The sequence below is a fragment of the Phoenix dactylifera genome, unplaced genomic scaffold (assembly GCF_009389715.1).
Source record: "Phoenix dactylifera cultivar Barhee BC4 unplaced genomic scaffold, palm_55x_up_171113_PBpolish2nd_filt_p 000870F, whole genome shotgun sequence".
Lineage (NCBI taxonomy): Eukaryota > Viridiplantae > Streptophyta > Magnoliopsida > Arecales > Arecaceae > Phoenix > Phoenix dactylifera.
The window spans coordinates 150,344-169,434 of NW_024068233.1; the positions used below are offsets into that span (position 1 = coordinate 150,344).

A 19,091-nucleotide genomic window follows, 5' to 3' on the forward strand; every position below is an offset into this window, starting at 1 on the left:
TTTGGTTAGAAGTAAGGCCACGCCCTCGATGGGCTACCATCTCAGTGGTTGCCGGGCAATCATTTCACCCACAGGTTTTCTTGCCATTACGCGACTTCAAGCTTTGATACTTGGCTCCCCCAACAACAAGTGCCTTCATATCCGTGGTATTTTTATTTTTTGGTAAAAAGAAGGATTTTTAAAAAAAAACGGAGAAATATCCATTTTGGCTGGAAAAAAATCTTCATCAGCTCTCCTCATTATCTTCGGCGTTCACCACAACTTGTGGTGGTGACTGCCAAGTGCCAAGCTGTGCCCGCTTATTCTTCTCATACTTCCTCGCTTCACCCACACAACACCTCTCGCGCGATGGCGGCGTCGCTGCTGCCTTTCCGTTCCTACTGCTCGCCTCCCGCCGTCGCTTCCTCCACCTCCGGCAAGGGTATGTGTTTCCTAATCGTATCACCTAGCTTCATTTAGCAAGGTATTTGTAAAACAAAAAAAAAACCGCATACAAAGAGAATGGAAGATTTGTACTCTGCATCTGGTGTAGTTTTTCTCCGCGACCTACTGAGGAGAGCATTCAAATGGGAGATTGTTTTCTCCCTACTGCTCGCCTCCCGCCTTCGCTTCCTCCATCTCCGGCAAGGGTATGTTTATGACTAATATCCGATTCGATTCTCTAACTAAAAGAGTATTACGTGCATGCGCTGTGTTTCACTGATAGTATTTGGGCTCAAACTGGTCTCGTAGAATTGCTGCTCAACTCATATTATTCTCTCTATTTAGGGGGCGTTAAAAAGGAACCTATCGTGATAATTTTTCTGCATACACCCCTTTTTTGAAATTGCTCCTCTTTAATATTCATGTTAAAGAAGATGCTCATATTTCGTATATTTGCTTCCAACAACCAATGGCACATAACAGAGTTGTCGTCCTGTCAAGCTATTAATTTTGTCAGTGCTTACTTTCCAAAATATGGCCGAAAGCAAAGGTTTTGTAAGACGGTCCGCAAAGTTAGTGCTGTTGCAGTGCCTTCCACAGAGGAACTCAAAGAGTAAGCCTTCTTAGTCACATTTGTATCCTCTAACTTTTAATTGTATTTTTTAAATTAGATGAGGTAATTAGAATTCTTCTCTGTTTTCTTGCTAACTTCTGCATCACATAACTGAATAATTCTTTCCATTATTGATTTTTTTATTCCTCTGTTCAAGCGATCTGTTGGGCAAATCTCTTACATAATGTTCTGTTGTTGCTTTAAGATTGTTGTATGTGCTTCTATTTAAGCAAGAGAGAAGTAGAAAGCTTATTTATGTTGGAAGTTTTGGGGCTCTGATTTTGATTCTCTCTCTTAACTTATATGTGCAATATTAATGAAAAAAATGTAATGGATTGCTAGCATGAGAATAGATGATAACAGATAATGCAACATGACATATGATGTAAAATGGCCAACAGCTATTAACTCAATCAGTTGGCGCCACTCACCTAGGAGTTTGCCCTTGAACCCTGGTGATGGCACAATTACCACCATGTTGCTACAAAAAGAAAAAAAAGGAATATCATGTAAAATTAGGAAAGATAGTTCTCGACAACAGCAAACGCTGTGTTGGTGTTGCACAATTGAGAATAGAGTGGGGGATATTAAATGGTATGGGGATATCTAATAAAATTGGGAGGAGGCTCAATGTGGAAAGAGGCTTCAGTTTGAGTGACAATCTTTAAGGTTCATGAAGGAAGAGATGAGGATAGATATGATTAGGAGGAAGCTGTAGTGTCAACAAAGGATAATGAGTAGTGATGATGGTATCATAAAGCCAACTTCTTGCAATAAAGATTATGAGAGCATGAAAACCTATCTTCATATAAGAAACAAAAAGACGAAATCGTCACTACGCCAACCATGAAGATTAAGTGATTATTTAATAAATTTATATAGTAGCTACACTGAAATTTCCATAAAAGTTAAGTTTCCAGAGGATTTTTGGTACATCAAATCAAGTCCTAGGACAATTCCCTGTTTTACCTTCATTTTAATTTTAGAATGCATAAGGGCCATTTCTCTTTTGTTACGTCAAGTTGCTGTAGCAAAAATGCTTAGAGCTTTTAGTTTTTATTTGTTGATCATTTTCCGTTTGATTTCTTTATATCATTTCAAGCCACGTACATTGACCTTTTGAACCCAGGTATTCTCTACCTACTTGGTCTGAATTTGAACTAGGGATGGCTCCTGTGTTCTGGAAAACCATGAACGGCCTTCCTCCTACTTCTGTATGTCTGGAGTTCAATTCATTATCGATACCTCTAGATTTTTTGTTTCGACCTCACTGAGAATTCACTTCAACCTTTGACAGGGAGAGACTATAACACTCTTCTACAATCCTGCTGCAAATAATTTGTTTCCAAATGATGAATATGGGATTGCATTTAATGGTATATACATCACTCTAAGCGGGTAGCTTCACATGTAATTGTCATAAACTTTCTAGATTCTACATGAAGACTTCAAAATCCTACAGGTGGATTTAATCAGCCTATCATGTGTGGTGGTGAGCCAAGAGTAATGACAAGGAAAAATCGTGGGAAAGCCGACCCTCCGATATTTACCATTAAGATACGTGTTCCTAAACATGGTTCGTATGTTTTTTAAATATTTTGTAGTTCTCTAGTAATATGCTAGCATATGAATAACTTCTTATAACTGTGTTTAGTTTCAAATTGTGCAGCTGTTAGCCTGAGTTTTTCGTTCACAAATGGAGTTGACTGGGATGGTCCATACAGACTGCAGTTTCAACTTTTAAAGATGTGGCGAAACAAACCAATAAGCTTTTTCAATGAGGTAAATTGTTGATTTGCACTTCCTGTGTAATGTTTATTGAAGAGTTATACTGTTGTCATGCACGCAAAGAAAAAAGAAAAAGGAACTGGGAAAAAGAAAAAAAAAAGGGAACTGTACAGTTCAGCCTGAGCAAAATTTTCTATCGTAATTAGAACTCGAATCTATAGTTCTTGCAGTTGATTTTAGTCTTTTGAAATTGCAAATAAAGAGACAAGGTTGTTTTCAGTTTAAGGATGATTTATTGTGCCCAATCTTAGCATGCAACTGATGCTATGCAAGAAATACTGAAGTGAACAGGACCTGCTTTATTCATGATGTACGTTTTTGTTGACTAAAGTAGTCCATGCAGTTAACATGATATGGATGTGATTACACCTTTAAAGTTTCTTCAACCGACCATGATTTGTAAGATGTTTAATGTAGTTCGGCTTCATTTGCCTCAATTAAAATCCATAGCAATTCACAATTCACCAAGTGATTACAATTAAAAAGATAAATGGATTACCAAAGAAAGGAATTAGATCAAGGAAATTAAATGGTCTAACTTTGTTTTTTTTGAATTCGTATATCTTAGGCAACATGACTATATTGCATGCTTGAAATGAACCTTCAATCGAGAAAAATCTAACTTATCCTACTCCTAGTATACAAGGCCAAGAGAGTCGTATTTGATGTTGATGTTGATAAAGAGAGTGTGCATGTGTGTCCAGTTTGTGCCTATATGTGTTTGGCCCTTTGAAAGTGGCTTTGAAGATTTGTAGAGAAGAACCGATTATTTCATCATGCATTAACTACCTTTGCGTTGCCACCTCCAGCAATAACTACCTCTTAGTAGGTGCTACCAAGGTTTTAAGCCTCGCGTGGGACATAGGGGAGAGAGATAGAGGGTATCCACCGGGATGCTTGACTAGGACTGCCACCTAGATGGGGCGGGACAACAGGGTATCTTGTTCCATGAAGAAACTGGGACACCCCATTCTACAAGATTTAAAATCTTGAGTGCTACCATCCATAACTTCTTTCTATAAACTCTCACAGATCCCATCCAAAATTTAAACTTCTATAAAAAAAATTGCTAGAGATCATTTACCATATCACTGCTCAGTTTACCATCCTATCTGGAATTCTGTGATTGATTGACAGCACCTCGGGTGCTGGCTAACTCCAACTTTTGTGTATTGCATTTATCCTCGACTACCACACTGGATCGGTGAACTGATGGTGAATGAATAGTTGATTTTTAGCAGTACTCTTTTTATGGGTAGTTTTCCACGGAAGTGGCTATATCTGCATAAGTATCATTGTCATACTCTATAAATGCCATATGTCATTCAGATTACTCAGTTAGTTGATCAAAACACTGTTTGACTGATTGACTGCCAGTTTAATACCTCCTTCCTCTTCGTACTTTTTAATTGAGAGAGAGAGAGAATATTTTTAGTGAGGATTAACATTTTTTCCACAAACTGATAGCTAATTGATGAGTATGCCAAAAGCTATAGATGATGCTATGGGAATATACCCTAGTTTTTCCCCCAGTCTTTCCCTCAATGGGTGGCTGAGGTGATTGTCTAATTATCATGATGGACCATAGAATTTAAGTAGCCTTTGATGATGCTAGAAATTATTATGCTTATGCTGTCAACTAGAGTAAAAGACATGCTTCATTGTGCATCCTTGCACTGAAAGGGCTGAATTCACTATAATGTTAGAACTAAAACACTCTGTACCAACTCTCTGTTTCATTTTATTTAATGTGAAGACTTCATAGTGTAGCAAAAATTGCAATTTGATCTGCCTTTGTGTTCCTTTTATAGAATCATCTCATGGTCATATCTGCTCGTGAATGGTGTGATGACCAAGTGAAATCCACGCATGACACCATATATTGGCAGATGGAATGTTTTGAAAGTAATGCATACACAGGTAGAGTCACATAAAAACATCCAGTGTAAGATGACATTGTCCACCACCAATAAGTTAATGTACAATCTTGTGTCACCAATGAAAATTTTGTCTCCATTTGTTTTTCATACTTTTTAAATTATCCATTCATTCCGTCATTTACTTTTAAATAGGCATGATTCTCTGAAATCTTATATTTTTATTTTGGGGTAATAGATGGCATTATGTATGATATATGTTGTTGTGTCAGTTTGATGACATATGATGCTTTTCGGTTGTTGACTTAATGTTCTTTTACCTTGCTTTCAAGTAACCACATAGGCACCTTTTATCCACAGTAGTTGCTCAGAATTTGCTGCTTGTTTGTCAAGTTTCTTTTCAAAAGTAGTTCCTTCTTTTCTTCTGGCTGCATGTCTTTTATTTGGTAGTATAGGAAAACTACCTTTGATGTGATAATGGTATAGAAATTATGTTGCTAATATGCTCTGCCGTAGACATTTTTTCATTTACTTTGATTCTAGCAGACTGTCTACAATGTTGTAGCAGTAGGGAACGTCCATCTCTCTATTTTGGTCGTTGTTGCACTATTGCTGTTGACAGATGCGAGGGCATTCTAATATATTCCTTCTCAAATTCACTACGTGATGGTACTGAAAATTTTGGATATCACAGGCAATCAAATTACGTCACAAGGACATCCAGGCATCCCTTAGTTCTCTGACAGATAAAAACACTGCACAGCGTGCTTATACCTTAGTGAATCTTAACTAATTTGTAAACCTGCTCAATGTAGAGGGTAATATAAATTAAATAACAAAACTGCTGGACACAGACAGTAATCTAGATTGAAATACAAATTTGCTCAACATAGAGGGTAAAGAAAACTTGTTTGAAAGCATTAGGAGAATACCATCAAATTCATTTATGCTACATAATGATCTACCTGGAAGAACTTCCAGGGTATGTGTGATATTTTTCCTGGGGCTTCTCCAGATGGCTCAAATAGTGCCACTACTTGAGGCCATATTCACTTACCGTCAAGCTTTTAGCACACATGCCTTCCAATTGGCATGTTACCTTTTTTCCATATATACTATTCGATAAAAAGAGGAGTTTTGAGCTATAGAAAATCGATAATTAAAAGGTCAACGACATATGCATGCAGGGTCTGGCAGAAGAATTGAGTGTAGAAGGTGCCTGTGACAGAGCAGTTTTTCCAGATTCAAACAATGTGATTGCAAGTTGTGCAATTGGCAACTTGTACTCTGAAGGAGTAAGACAATTCCTTCTATTTTTCCATCATATGCAAGAATCTCGGGTTAAAAAAAAAAGAATGGAGTAGACATTATCCTCATAAATGGATGCTGACCCTATTCTTCTACAGGGAAACCGCTGCAAGTTGAACCTTGTCCCAGGCTGCACGGATCCAAGCTCGCCATTGTTTGATCCTTTAGCAAATGTGGATGATGGGTCTTGCCCATTGGACTCTGATTCAGAACAAGAATAATATAGTCCACTGAGTAGTCAACAGTTCAGGTAAAATGTAAGCAGAATTTAAGTGCACTAGTCAGAACTGATTGGGAAGTGAAACTTTGAGATCTGCAAAAGATGTATATACAAATTCTGCTTGGACATTACATTGTTTATGCAGCAGCTTTGATTCTTTCAACACAGTTGATAATCTTCTTCTTTATTATTATTATTATTATTTTCGGGCAGATAATCTTGATTTTAAACTTCATGTAATGCTGCTTCCTGCTCATTGCAAGCTAAATGGGTTGGTACAAGTCTGAAAAGGAGATCACTGATTTTCTAATCCGGTGATTTCAAAAGTGGTGAGTAGGGGTTTAGGTGGTGGGCTTTTGTATTACAGAGATCTGATGTTTGTTTAGCTTTTTATGTTAAAAAAGTGAAAAATTGAAGAGGCTGGCGGGAGGTTTTACATTACATGGGGATGGCTATCAATGCTTGTTCCTGTTGCAGCTGCAGATGCAGCCACAGCATACTGGTTCTGGTCTCTGGTACTTGCTCACCACATGCTCTCCTCATGTTTTCCAGCAAGAATAATGTCAAACAGGAAACCAGATGATTAGCTGAGAGAGTGCGATAACAAGGCTGCATCTCTTTCCAGAGCTGTCAATCTTGCTAAGTCAACTTTTGCAGACTAGTCATGGTGTTCTGAGTATAGGTGGCTGGTGTATAAGCAGTTGTATTTCTAGCCTCATGTTAAGAATTTTACTTATATATGAGGCAAAAATGAAATAGCGTTAGACAATTACATACTAGCAACTCCATGGATACTTAATAAGGCAAAACTGGAGCATAATAATTGTTGCATTAGCTTGCGAAATTTTTGAAAGATAAAGCTAGCTTGAAAAACCGAATGTTTTCATCATTAGATATGGTTAAAAGTAACTTTCACCATTGCACTATTATTCTTCTCGTCATATTATGGTACTTATTACTCAACTTATTGCTTCCAGTTTCTTGTTACTTTTTTTCCTTTTCTTCTTTATGATACTGGATTATAATGTTGATGTGTTTCATGAAATGGATTATTTTCATATCCTTCCCTAATTTCTTATTTGTCTATCTCTAACTGTAGATTTGTGTACTCTGTAATTCTCGCCTTCAAGCTCTACCCTTGTTGGATGTATTTTATTTGGGTCTTTCCTTGTGTTGTCTGACGATACAGATATAGCGTAGTGAAGTACTTGGCCTTCATATTTCCCTCTGTGAAACAGAATCTCTGGCACTTGATACTTTGGTCAATCTATTATTTGGTAACCTGCTTATACTAAATATCTACCTTCTACATGACTGGAGCAATGTTTGTTGCATTATTGGAAGTCTATTGTCACAGTGTGCACCTAGTTCGACGAACTCACTAGGGCATTTTTCTTTAATAGTAATATTCTTTTCTCTCATGATACTCTTCCTGAGCATCCATGTACTTTTAAATATAATTTTCTTACCAAGAGGAAGCAACCTTACATTGAGAAATACGCTCTTTAAACCTTCTTCCATTCTCATCCAAAGATGTTCTTACGTTAACCTTTTACAGTTTTACTGTATCTTCATTGGGTACATTCTCCTTTGACATTTTTTTTGTAATTATTATATGCTTTTTTGCATATATGGTAGCATCTCTTACTATTTTCCCCATGCAGGTGCTGTTAGCTCTCCCTTTGAGCATCTAAGTATGTACCCTCGGGTGAATTTCTAAGCTCAAGGGTTCATAATATCATCTTATCATTGTTTTGATCCTTCAGTTCAATGCTTGTTTACTAATTACGTCACCTTCTGAGGGAGTCACTCGCTACTCTGCCTTTGTTAAATCTCTCCTTTTTGAATCTACATGATCATAACACCTTGCCCAGCTTGTCTGGTACTTCAAAGTCTTTTCTCGGTCGCCTTTCCACTGCTACCCTTGTTCTCTCCTTTATGAGCTTTCCTCTCCTTGTAAATCTAGGATGCATCCTTTAAGCAAACTCTCTTTATACTTGCTTATTCTTGTCATCTTTTTTATTTTCTAGATATTCTTCATCAAAGTTCTTCCTTATCTGATGTGCTTTCTCATTTCTTAGGAATTTGCATGTCCCAAGTTACTTAGATGATGGTCTGACTATCTAATATTGCTATAATTCGTGGCACACTACTTATTATCATTGGAATCAAAAAGGGTTGTGTCCTATGCAATTTGACTACCTTCCAGTTGATATGCCAGAATAAAATTCCTTTAGGAACCAAATTCAGAAAGAATATTGAAGTCTGAGAACCCTACTAGAATAATCAAATGGGTTATGGTAACAGAAGAGAAGAAAGTACTAGATTCATAATGAATTTTACTGCCTTGGAATTTTTTCTTGTAAAGTCATAATTCTTCTTTAAAAACATTACTAGTATTAATACTGTCACGCCCCCGTCCCGAGATCGCGGGCCGGGGGTCGCGCCAACCGCCGCACACCCGTAGGAAACTCTCCCCACAAGCATGCAAGGCATCTAAACCAAACACCTCAATTATGAATTTTCAAAATAATTTAAGAGAATAAATTGGAATCTTATTCCATTGACTAACTCAAGTCATAATGTCTCACAAGTCTAAATATGCAGCGGAATAATCATTTACCAACATGCAGAAACCTAGTTCTTAAAATAATAAAAGTCCACCAATCATAATAAATGTCCATAATAACAAATCAACTTAAATAACCCTAATCTAAGATAACTTGTGCCACAATCCTTCTAGTCGCTCTCCCAATTTGAATCCCCAATAGACTAGTTCTCGAAATCTGTAAAACAACAAGAGAGGGTATAATGAGCTAGACAGCCCAGTAAGTAATGAACACTCTAGCTAGATAAATCAAGCAATAATATGTGGAAAATAAATAAATATGCAGTTCCAAAGTATAAGTCAAATATTTCTTAAATTCAAAAGATTCTTTTACATATTCAATTTATCATGTCGATCCTGGACTATGACCACATGTTTCCTATGGCAGGGTCATCAACACCGACTAATCTTCTTGCGGTGAGTCCTTCAGGACAGTCAATTGCCAACGTATCTGCCCCCATTGGCGGGGTCCTCAACATAGCCAGGTCGACAGTTCAGCTTGTTCTCTATTTCATATTTCAGTTATATATAAAAGAAACATACAATGTCAAAACCAAATGTCGTTCATATCTTAATTTCTTTCAATTTATCAGATTCAACTCAACAGCCAGGAACTATGACCACATGTTCCCTGTGGTAGGGTCATATCACCGACTATTCTCCTTGCGGTACCAATGTATTAGCCCCCATTGGCAGGGTCCTCAACATAGCCCGACTGCAAGTCTGAATCTATTTCAAGTCATAATCTTTTCTTACATTATGTTTAGTGTTCCAAGCCAAAAGATACAATGTCGGAGCAATTAAACACAATTCAAATCAGAAGCAAATACGTTCAATCATAATCATATAATATTCTAAAATACACATATAATCCATGCATCAAATTCGAAATCATAAATAATTCGATTCGTAAAACAGATATTTACTTTGCCGATAAATCTAGGAAAGAGGTTACATCACTTACTTGCGAACGCGATCCTCAATAAATCCAATTAATTCCGTAAATCCGTCGCAGAACCTAATATCCAAAAATCATATTCTTCTTTTAAAATCCATCACAATATATGTATACAAAAACTTAAATTTTAATATTCTCCCATGGCTGATCCTACAGAAGTGCCTAGCACCCTGAGTTCGGGTTCATACCCGTAAACCACCCACTCTCTTTATTCATTTTTTTTTCTTTTTCCTTCTTTTCTTTTTTTTTTCTTTTTTTTTCTTTCTTTTCTCTTTTTTTTTCTTTTTCCTTCTTTTCTTTTTTTTTTCTTTTCTTTCCTTTCCTTTTCTTTTTCTTTTCTTCTCTTCTTCTCCAGAAACTTCCCCCGACTTCTTTCTTCCTTCCCCTTCGGCGAAACAGGGGATCCGTGACCCCCCTGCCCCCTTCTTCTTCCCTCTCGGTCGGGCCCAAGGGCGGCCGTGGTGGCCGGCTCTGACAGCGGCAGGAGGTGGCGGAGCAAGCCCGGCCACTCCCGGCGGTGAACAAGGCCAGTGGCGGAGCACTCGGCCGACCGATTTTTGGACCGAAGTTTCCGGCGATTGGCCGGCTCCAAAACCTCAACACATCATGGCTAATCACCAAGAGAGGAGGAGAAGGCCTTACCTCAGCCCCGACGAAAGTCCGGCGGCTTTCTTCCTCTCCGGCGGTAAGGAAGAAGAAGACCCCTCGTACCGAAGAAGACCCAAAGCCCTCTATCTCCCTCTCTCTTTCGCTCTCTCTCTCTCTCTCTGCCGGCAGCCTGAGGAGGAAGAACTCAGGTGTGGCGGCTCTACCTCGAATGGTCTCAAAGGGGAGGAGGAGAATGCCCTAAAACAGGGGATCCCGGCTTCTTCGGGATGGATCCCCTCCACCTCCTCACTGTGTGCCATCACGTGCAACGCACGTGAGGCCGGAACTGGTGGCTGGGCCGGTCAAGTGGACCGGGCCCAGTTCGGTTCAAAGCTTGGGTTTCACATTCTTCCCCCCTTAAAATAATTTCGTCCTCGAAATTAACTCACTTAAAGTTTCAAATTATGAAAATATGGAAACATCATATCATTCCCGAGCTCCTAAACAATCCCCATCTCGAAATGCAAGCTCACAAGATTTTGGCAAAATCATGGCATCTCAAAACTTAATCCTTTCCATATATGATTCATAGCAAGATTTTTTTTTTTTTTTTGATCTCTTTCAGAATTAAGACTAACCTTCCATCCTTGGATTAAAATGCCATAATTCTTTTTCCGAAGAAATTAATTGCTCTTTATTAATTCTACATAGAAATTTAATGGGTTAAATGTAAGTAGGAGAAAGCTTTAGTATCAAATGCTCCTCATTTTTTTTTTCCATAATATAATGATCAACCTTTGTCATAAAACCTCAAGCCCTTTCAAATAGCCAGATTAACAATGTTAGAATTAGGAATAGGAGATCCATGTTAAAACTTTCCAGATCTAAGTCCAACCAAGTAACCATCAATCCGTTAATACTAAATTTAAGATACCCAAGATTCTCCCAGGAATTGTCAACAATAGAAAACCCCACTGATGAAAATTACATAGCTACCTTCAGATTATTCATAGAACCAACAACATTCTTCTCTACTAGAAGACTAACCTCAGTCTTCCAATAGTTCTACTTATCAATATAATTTCATCTTATCATAAGAATAAGGTCCAATACCTCCAGATTTGGTTCTTTTATAGATGATGTAAATCAAACTTCTCTCTCTCATAAATAAAAAATCAACGTCTTAATTTTGAATAAGAACATCAAGTTTCTTTGTCAAAATATCAACTACTCTTGATTAATCGATCTATCACTAGATTAGGTCATAAATAACTCTAATCCACCCCTAGTGGAATATTCATCAAAGTCACTTGACAACCTCAAGTTCTTTCAAATAGAGGGTTGATATTAATTGAAGAAGTACAAGCTTCAGATTTAGGAGGAAATAGGTCTACACCAAAATATTCCAGATCCAAAATCAAAATCGATGATCTATTAATTCTAGTCTCAAGATGTTAATCATTTCCTTAGCATGACATAAAATTAGAGAACCTAAGATAGTGCAGCGACATCCAAAAATTCAAAATCAAATCAAGTCTTTTGTTATTAAAACTTGCCGAATTAAAGGAATAATACTTCTGACCAACTTAGAAAAATAGTTCAGACCACTACGCTTTCGTTGCGCACTCTGATTCAAACTACCAAAATTCTTTGGATTCACTAATAATTTTTTGATCAAAATACTATTTTGTATTATGAACTAAAGAGATCCAAAATTTCAATTTCCACGTAAAGCCTAAAAAGAAATCTTTGATTCTCGTCCCCTACTTTACCTCCAGCCATCCGTCTAGATTCACCCTCGCGTCAAAATTAATTGAATCTTAATTCTCTTATCAGTTCAACTAGAGGATTCTAAGTCAAACTCCACGTAAAATCAACCAGAAGAATTCTCTCAATGCTCGTCCAAATTAGAAGGCGTTAAATCAATACAAATGAGTAAAACCAACTCAACCATCCCTCCTAACGTTTTCTTCATCGAGATCTTTAGCATTTATCAAAGATCCTTCATCATAACCATGTAAGCCTCTAAAATACAAATTCTTTATGCAAATCTAGATTTTTATCAGCAACCGCAACAATATTGACAAAAGACCCTAGATCGGCTTAAATCCAAACTTTGAATTGAAGTTTTATATACATCACATAGTCTCTGATAGACAGGAACAAGATCTATTATTTGGATCCAAAGACGATAATTTAAATTAATAATAATCCACAGAGATGAATACTTTACAATCTCCAATAAAATTATTTCTTCAAGATTGATAATTATTTCTTAATTCTGTCAAAAGCATAAGCTACAAATTTAAGAGAAAAGAGATCTATGCTAAAACATTCCAAATCCAAGATCAGCTAATGCAGAAACCATTAATCCTAGACTTGGGATGCCAGATTTCTCTCTCTCTCTCTCTCTCTCTTTTTACAACAGATAGAAGAACCTATTAATAACATGATAATATCCAGTCAAAATCAAAAACACTATTCTTTTCTTTGACAACGAAATTCTCCTTAACAAGGAAACCCATCAGAAAATATTTTCCAATCATAGAGTTAATATCGTTGATCATCTTAAAATAATTTAAACAACCAGTATTCTCATAATTTACTAAATTACTTCCAATCAAAATCCCAATCTATATTGTAATTTGAAAAGATCTAAAATTTCAAATTCTCGGTAAAGCCAAAGAATAAATTCTAGAATTTTATCCCAAATATATTCTCCATCTACACAGGAGTTTCATACATGATCCACATACAGTTTTCAATCCTCGAAGAATATTTAATCAAGCACTGTAAAAAGGTTTCATAGCCCAAATCTTAAACAACTTTATATAAATGGATCTTAATTTGCCTCAAAAAAAATTATCTTCAAAATTAAGCAAAATCATAGTATACCTCCATATCAACTTTTGAGTTTACAAGTTCACTTAAATAATAAATAATCATAATGCATGATAATATTCTATGGCCAATCCTTTTGCACTTAATTTAGATCCACATCTAACTAATTATAACTTGATTCATAGATTGCCCAACCTTCCATAATGTATCAAACCTCATAAGTAAATTCAATCATAATTTCCTAGTAACCTTCTCATACATAATATATCACAAGGCTTAATAGAAAATCTTGAAAGTAGCTTACAATGCAATTGACATGGATTCACGTCCAATGCCCTTAGTGTTTATCCACCTACACGCATCTTATGTCAGATTCTTTGTCTTAGATTTTATCAACCTACGCTCTGATACCACTTAAGTTGTCACGCCCCCGTCCCGAGATCGCGGGCCGGGGGTCGCGCCAACCGCCGCACACCCGTAGGAAACTCTCCCCACAAGCATGCAAGGCATCTAAACCAAACACCTCAATTATGAATTTCCAAAATAATTTAAGAGAATAAATTGGAATCTTATTCCATTGACTAACTCAAGTCATAATGTCTCACAAGTCTAAATATGCAGCGGAATAATCATTTACCAACATGCAGAAACCTAGTTCTTAAAATAATAAAAGTCCACCAATCATAATAAATGTCCATAATAACAAATCAACTTAAATAACCCTAATCTAAGATAACTTGTGCCACAATCCTTCTAGTCGCTCTCCCAATTTGAATCCCCAATAGACTAGTTCTCGAAATCTGTAAAACAACAAGAGAGGGTATAATGAGCTAGACAGCCCAGTAAGTAATGAACACTCTAGCTAGATAAATCAAGCAATAATATGTGGAAAATAAATAAATATGCAGTTCCAAAGTATAAGTCAAATATTTCTTAAATTCAAAAGATTCTTTTACATATTCAATTTATCATGTCGATCCTGGACTATGACCACATGTTTCCTATGGCAGGGTCATCAACACCGACTAATCTTCTTGCGGTGAGTCCTTCAGGACAGTCAATTGCCAACGTATCTGCCCCCATTGGCGGGGTCCTCAACATAGCCAGGTCGACAGTTCAGCTTGTTCTCTATTTCATATTTCAGTTATATATAAAAGAAACATACAATGTCAAAACCAAATGTCGTTCATATCTTAATTTCTTTCAATTTATTAGATTCAACTCAACAGCCAGGAACTATGACCACATGTTCCCTGTGGTAGGGTCATATCACCGACTATTCTTCTTGCGGTACCAATGTATTAGCCCCCATTGGCAGGGTCCTCAACATAGCCCGACTGCAAGTCTGAATCTATTTCAAGTCATAATCTTTTCTTACATTATGTTTAGTGTTCCAAGCCAAAAGATACAATGTCGGAGCAATTAAACACAATTCAAATCAGAAGCAAATACGTTCAATCATAATCATACAATATTCTAAAATACACATATAATCCATGCATCAAATTCGAAATCATAAATAATTCGATTCGTAAAACAGATATTTACTTTGCCGATAAATCTAGGAAAGAGGTTACATCACTTACTTGCGAACGCGATCCTCAATAAATCCAATTAATTCCGTAAATCCGTCGCAGAACCTAATATCCAAAAATCATATTCTTCTTTTAAAATCCATCACAATATATGTATACAAAAACTTAAATTTTAATATTCTCCCATGGCTGATCCTACAGAAGTGCCTAGCACCCTGAGTTCGAGTTCATACCCGTAAACCACCCACTCTCTTTATTCATTTTTTTTCTTTTTCCTTCTTCTTTTCTTTTTTTTTTCTTTTTTTTTCTTTCTTTTCTCTTTTTTTTTCTTTTTCCTTCTTTTCTTTTTTTTTTCTTTTCTTTCCTTTCCTTTTCTTTTTCTTTTCTTCTCTTCTTCTCCAGAAACTTCCCCCGACTTCTTTCTTCCTTCCCCTTCGGCGAAACAGGGGATCCGTGACCCCCCTGCCCCCTTCTTCTTCCCTCTCGGTCGGGCCCAAGGGCGGCCGTGGTGGCCGGCTCTGACAGCGGCAGGAGGTGGCGGAGCAAGCCCGGCCACTCCCGGCGGTGAACAAGGCCAGTGGCGGAGCACTCGGCCGACCGATTTTTGGACCCAAGTTTCCGGCGATTGGCCGGCTCCAAAACCTCAGCACATCATGGCTAATCACCAAGAGAGGAGGAGAAGGCCTTACCTCAGCCCCGACGAAAGTCCGGCGGCTTTCTTCCTCTCCGGCGGTAAGGAAGAAGAAGACCCCTCGTACCGAAGAAGACCCAAAGCCCTCTATCTCCCTCTCTCTTTCGCTCTCTCTCTCTCTCTGCCGGCAGCCTGAGGAGGAAGAACTCAGGTGTGGCGGCTCTACCTCGAATGGTCTCAAAGGGGAGGAGGAGAATGCCCTAAAACAGGGGATCCCGGCTTCTTCGAGATGGATCCCCTCCACCTCCTCACTGTGTGCCCTCATGTGCAACGCACGTGAGGCCGGAACTGGTGGCTGGGCCGGTCAAGTGGACCGGGCCCAGTTCGGTTCAAAGCTTGGGTTTCACATTCTTCCCCCCTTAAAATAATTTCGTCCTCGAAATTAACTCACTTAAAGTTTCAAATTATGAAAATATGGAAACATCATATCATTCCCGAGCTCCTAAACAATCCCCATCTCGAAATGCAAGCTCACAAGATTTTGGCAAAATCATGGCATCTCAAAACTTAATCCTTTCCATATATGATTCATAGCAAGATTTTTTTTTTTTTTTTGATCTCTTTCAGAATTAAGACTAACCTTCCATCCTTGGATTAAAATGCCATAATTCTTTTTCCGAAGAAATTAATTGCTCTTTATTAATTCTACATAGAAATTTAATGGGTTAAATGTAAGTAGGAGAAAGCTTTAGTATCAAATGCTCCTCATTTTTTTTTTCCATGATATAATGATCAACCTTTGTCTTATAAAACCTCAAGCCCTTTCAAATAGCCAGATTAACAATGTTAGAATTAGGAATAGGAGATCCATGTTAAAACTTTCCAGATCTAAGTCCAACCAAGTAACCATCAATCCGTTAATACTAAATTTAAGATGCCCAAGATTCTCCCAGGAATTGTCAACAATAGAAAACCCCACTGATGAAAATTACGTAGCTACCTTCAGATTATTCATAGAACCAACAACATTCTTCTCTACTAGAAGACTAACCTCAGTCTTCCAATAGTTCTACTTATCAATATAATTTCATCTTATTCTTTTATAGATGATGTAAATCAAACTTCTCTCTCTCATAAATAAAAAATCAACGTCTTAATTTTGAATAAGAACATCAAGTTTCTTTGTCAAAATATCAACTACTCTTGATTAATCGATCTATCACTAGATTAGGTCATAAATAACTCTAATCCACCCCTAGTGGAATATTCATCAAAGTCACTTGACAACCTCAAGTTCTTTCAAATAGAGGGTTGATATTAATTGAAGAAGTACAAGCTTTAGATTTAGGAGGAAATAGGTCTACACCAAAATATTCCAGATCCAAAATCAAAATCGATGATCTATTAATTCTAGTCTCAAGATGTTAATCATTTCCTTAGCATGACATAAAATTAGAGAACCTAAGATAGTGCAGCGACATCCAAAAATTCAAAATCAAATCAAGTCTTTTGTTATTAAAACTTGCCGAATTAAAGGAATAATACTTCTGACCAACTTAGAAAAATAGTTCAGACCACTACGCTTTCGTTGCGCACTCTGATTCAAACTACCAAAATTCTTTGGATTCACTAATAATTTTTTGATCAAAATACTATTTTGTATTATGAACTAAAGAGATCCAAAATTTCAATTTCCACGTAAAGCCTAAAAAGAAATCTTTGATTCTCGTCCCCGACTTTACCTCCAGCCATCCGTCTAGATTCACCCTCGGGTCAAAATTAATTGAATCTTAATTCTCTTATCAGTTCAACTAGAGGATTCTAAGTCAAACTCCACGTAAAATCAACCAGAAGAATTCTCTCAATGCTCGTCCAAATTAGAAGGCGTTAAATCAATACAAATGAGTAAAACCAACTCAACCATCCCTCCTAACGTTTTCTTCATCGAGATCTTTAGCATTTATCAAAGATCCTTCATCATAACCATGTAAGCCTCTAAAATACAAATTCTTTATGCAAATCTAGATTTTTATCAGCAACCGCAACAATATTGACAAAAGACCCTAGATCGGCTTAAATCCAAACTTTGAATTGAAGTTTTATATACATCACATAGTCTCTGATAGACAGGAACAAGATCTATTATTTGGATCCAAAGACGATAATTTAAATTAATAATAATCCACAGAGATGAATACTTTACAATCTCCAATAAAATTATTTCTTCAAGATTGATAATTATTTCTTAATTCTGTCAAAAGCATAAGCTACAAATTTAAGAGAAAAGAGATCTATGCTAAAACATTCCAAATCCAAGATCAGCTAATGTAGAAACCATTAATCCTAGACTTGGGATGCCAGATTTCTCTCTCTCTCTCTCTCTCTCTCTCTCTCTCTCTCTCTTTTTACAACAGATAGAAGAACCTATTAATAACATGATAATATCCAGTCAAAATCAAAAACACTATTCTTTTCTTTGACAACGAAATTCTCCTTAACAAGGAAACCCATCAGAAAATATTTTCCAATCATAGAGTTAATATCGTTGATCATCTTAAAATAATTTAAACAACCAGTATTCTCATAATTTACTAAATTACTTCCAATCAAAATCCCAATCTATATTGTAATTTGAAAAGATCTAAAATTTCAAATTCTCGGTAAAGCCAAAGAATAAATTCTAGAATTTTATCCCAAATATATTCTCCATCTACACAGGAGTTTCATACATGATCCACATACAGTTTTCAATCCTCGAAGAATATTTAATCAAGCACTGTAAAAAGGTTTCATAGCCCAAATCTTAAACAACTTTATATAAATGGATCTTAATTTGCCTCAAAAAAAATTATCTTCAAAATTAAGCAAAATCATAGTATACCTCCATATCAACTTTTGAGTTTACAAGTTCACTTAAATAATAAATAATCATAATGCACGATAATATTCTATGGCCAATCCTTTTGCACTTAATTTAGATCCACATCTAACTAATTATAACTTGATTCATAGATTGCCCAACCTTCCATAATGTATCAAACCTCATAAGTAAATTCAATCATAATTTCCTAGTAACCTTCTCATACATAATCTATCACAAGGCTTAATAGAAAATCTTGAAAGTAGCTTACAATGCAATTGACATGGATTCACGTCCAATGCCCTTAGTGTTTATCCACCTACACTCATCTTATGTCAGATTCTTTGTCTTAGATTTTATCAACCTACGCTCTGATACCACTTAAGTTGTCACGCCCCCGTCCCGAGATCGCGGGCCGGGGGTCGCGCCAACCGCCGCACACCCGTAGGAAACTCTCCCCACAAGCATGCAAGGCATCTAAACCAAACACCTCAATTATGAATTTCCAAAATAATTTAAGAGAATAAATTGGAATCTTATTCCATTGACTAACTCAAGTCATAATGTCTCACAAGTCTAAATATGCAGCAGAATAATCATTTACCAACATGCAGAAACCTAGTTCTTAAAATAATAAAAGTCCACCAATCATAATAAATGTCCATAATAACAAATCAACTTAAATAACCCTAATCTAAGATAACTTGTGCCACAATCCTTCTAGTCGCTCTCCCAATTTGAATCCCCAATAGACTAGTTCTCGAAATCTGTAAAACAACAAGAGAGGGTATAATGAGCTAGACAGCCCAGTAAGTAATGAACACTCTAGCTAGATAAATCA

At 36.7% G+C, this 19,091-nt stretch overlaps 1 protein-coding gene and 1 long non-coding RNA gene across 5 annotated transcripts; one reads left to right on the plus strand and one right to left on the minus strand.

Annotated features, from left to right (window-relative positions):
* The first annotated feature begins 244 nt into the window (after nt 1-244).
* LOC103697596 lies at nt 245-6,431 on the plus strand. 4 transcript variants are annotated; one of them, XR_602589.3, is made up of 9 exons: nt 245-421; nt 907-1,036; nt 2,166-2,250; nt 2,334-2,412; nt 2,499-2,612; nt 2,691-2,818; nt 4,636-4,744; nt 5,889-5,996; nt 6,108-6,431. XR_602589.3 is itself a non-coding variant. In XM_008779486.3 (8 exons), exons 1-8 carry the CDS (start codon nt 349-351, stop codon nt 6,228-6,230), a joined length of 840 nt encoding a protein of 279 aa, XP_008777708.1. In that variant the 5' UTR covers nt 254-348; the 3' UTR covers nt 6,231-6,431. The 4 variants fall into 4 exon arrangements, 2 of the variants coding, with proteins under 2 accessions (XP_008777708.1, XP_008777709.1); XR_602590.3 differs by having other exon boundaries at nt 250-421; nt 2,706-2,818; XM_008779486.3 differs by lacking the exon at nt 4,636-4,744 and having other exon boundaries at nt 254-421.
* Nucleotides 6,432-15,114: 8,683 nt separating this feature from the next.
* On the minus strand, nt 15,115-19,013 carry LOC120107455. Its single transcript, XR_005509219.1, has 2 exons — nt 16,644-19,013; nt 15,115-16,606 (listed from the first exon to the last, which is right to left on the minus strand). It is a non-coding gene; the product is annotated as an uncharacterized LOC120107455 (long non-coding RNA).
* Between the last annotated feature and the right edge of the window lie 78 nt (nt 19,014-19,091).

Coding starts and splice junctions, on each gene's coding strand:
- LOC103697596 (XM_008779486.3), top strand. CDS start 349: ATGGCGGCGTCGCTGCTGCCTTTCCGTTCCTACTGCTCGCCTCCCGCC. Junction 2,413..2,498: donor ATATGGGATTGCATTTAATG/GTATATACATCA, acceptor AAAATCCTACAG/GTGGATTTAATCAGCCTATC. Junction 5,997..6,107: donor GCAACTTGTACTCTGAAGGA/GTAAGACAATTC, acceptor ATTCTTCTACAG/GGAAACCGCTGCAAGTTGAA.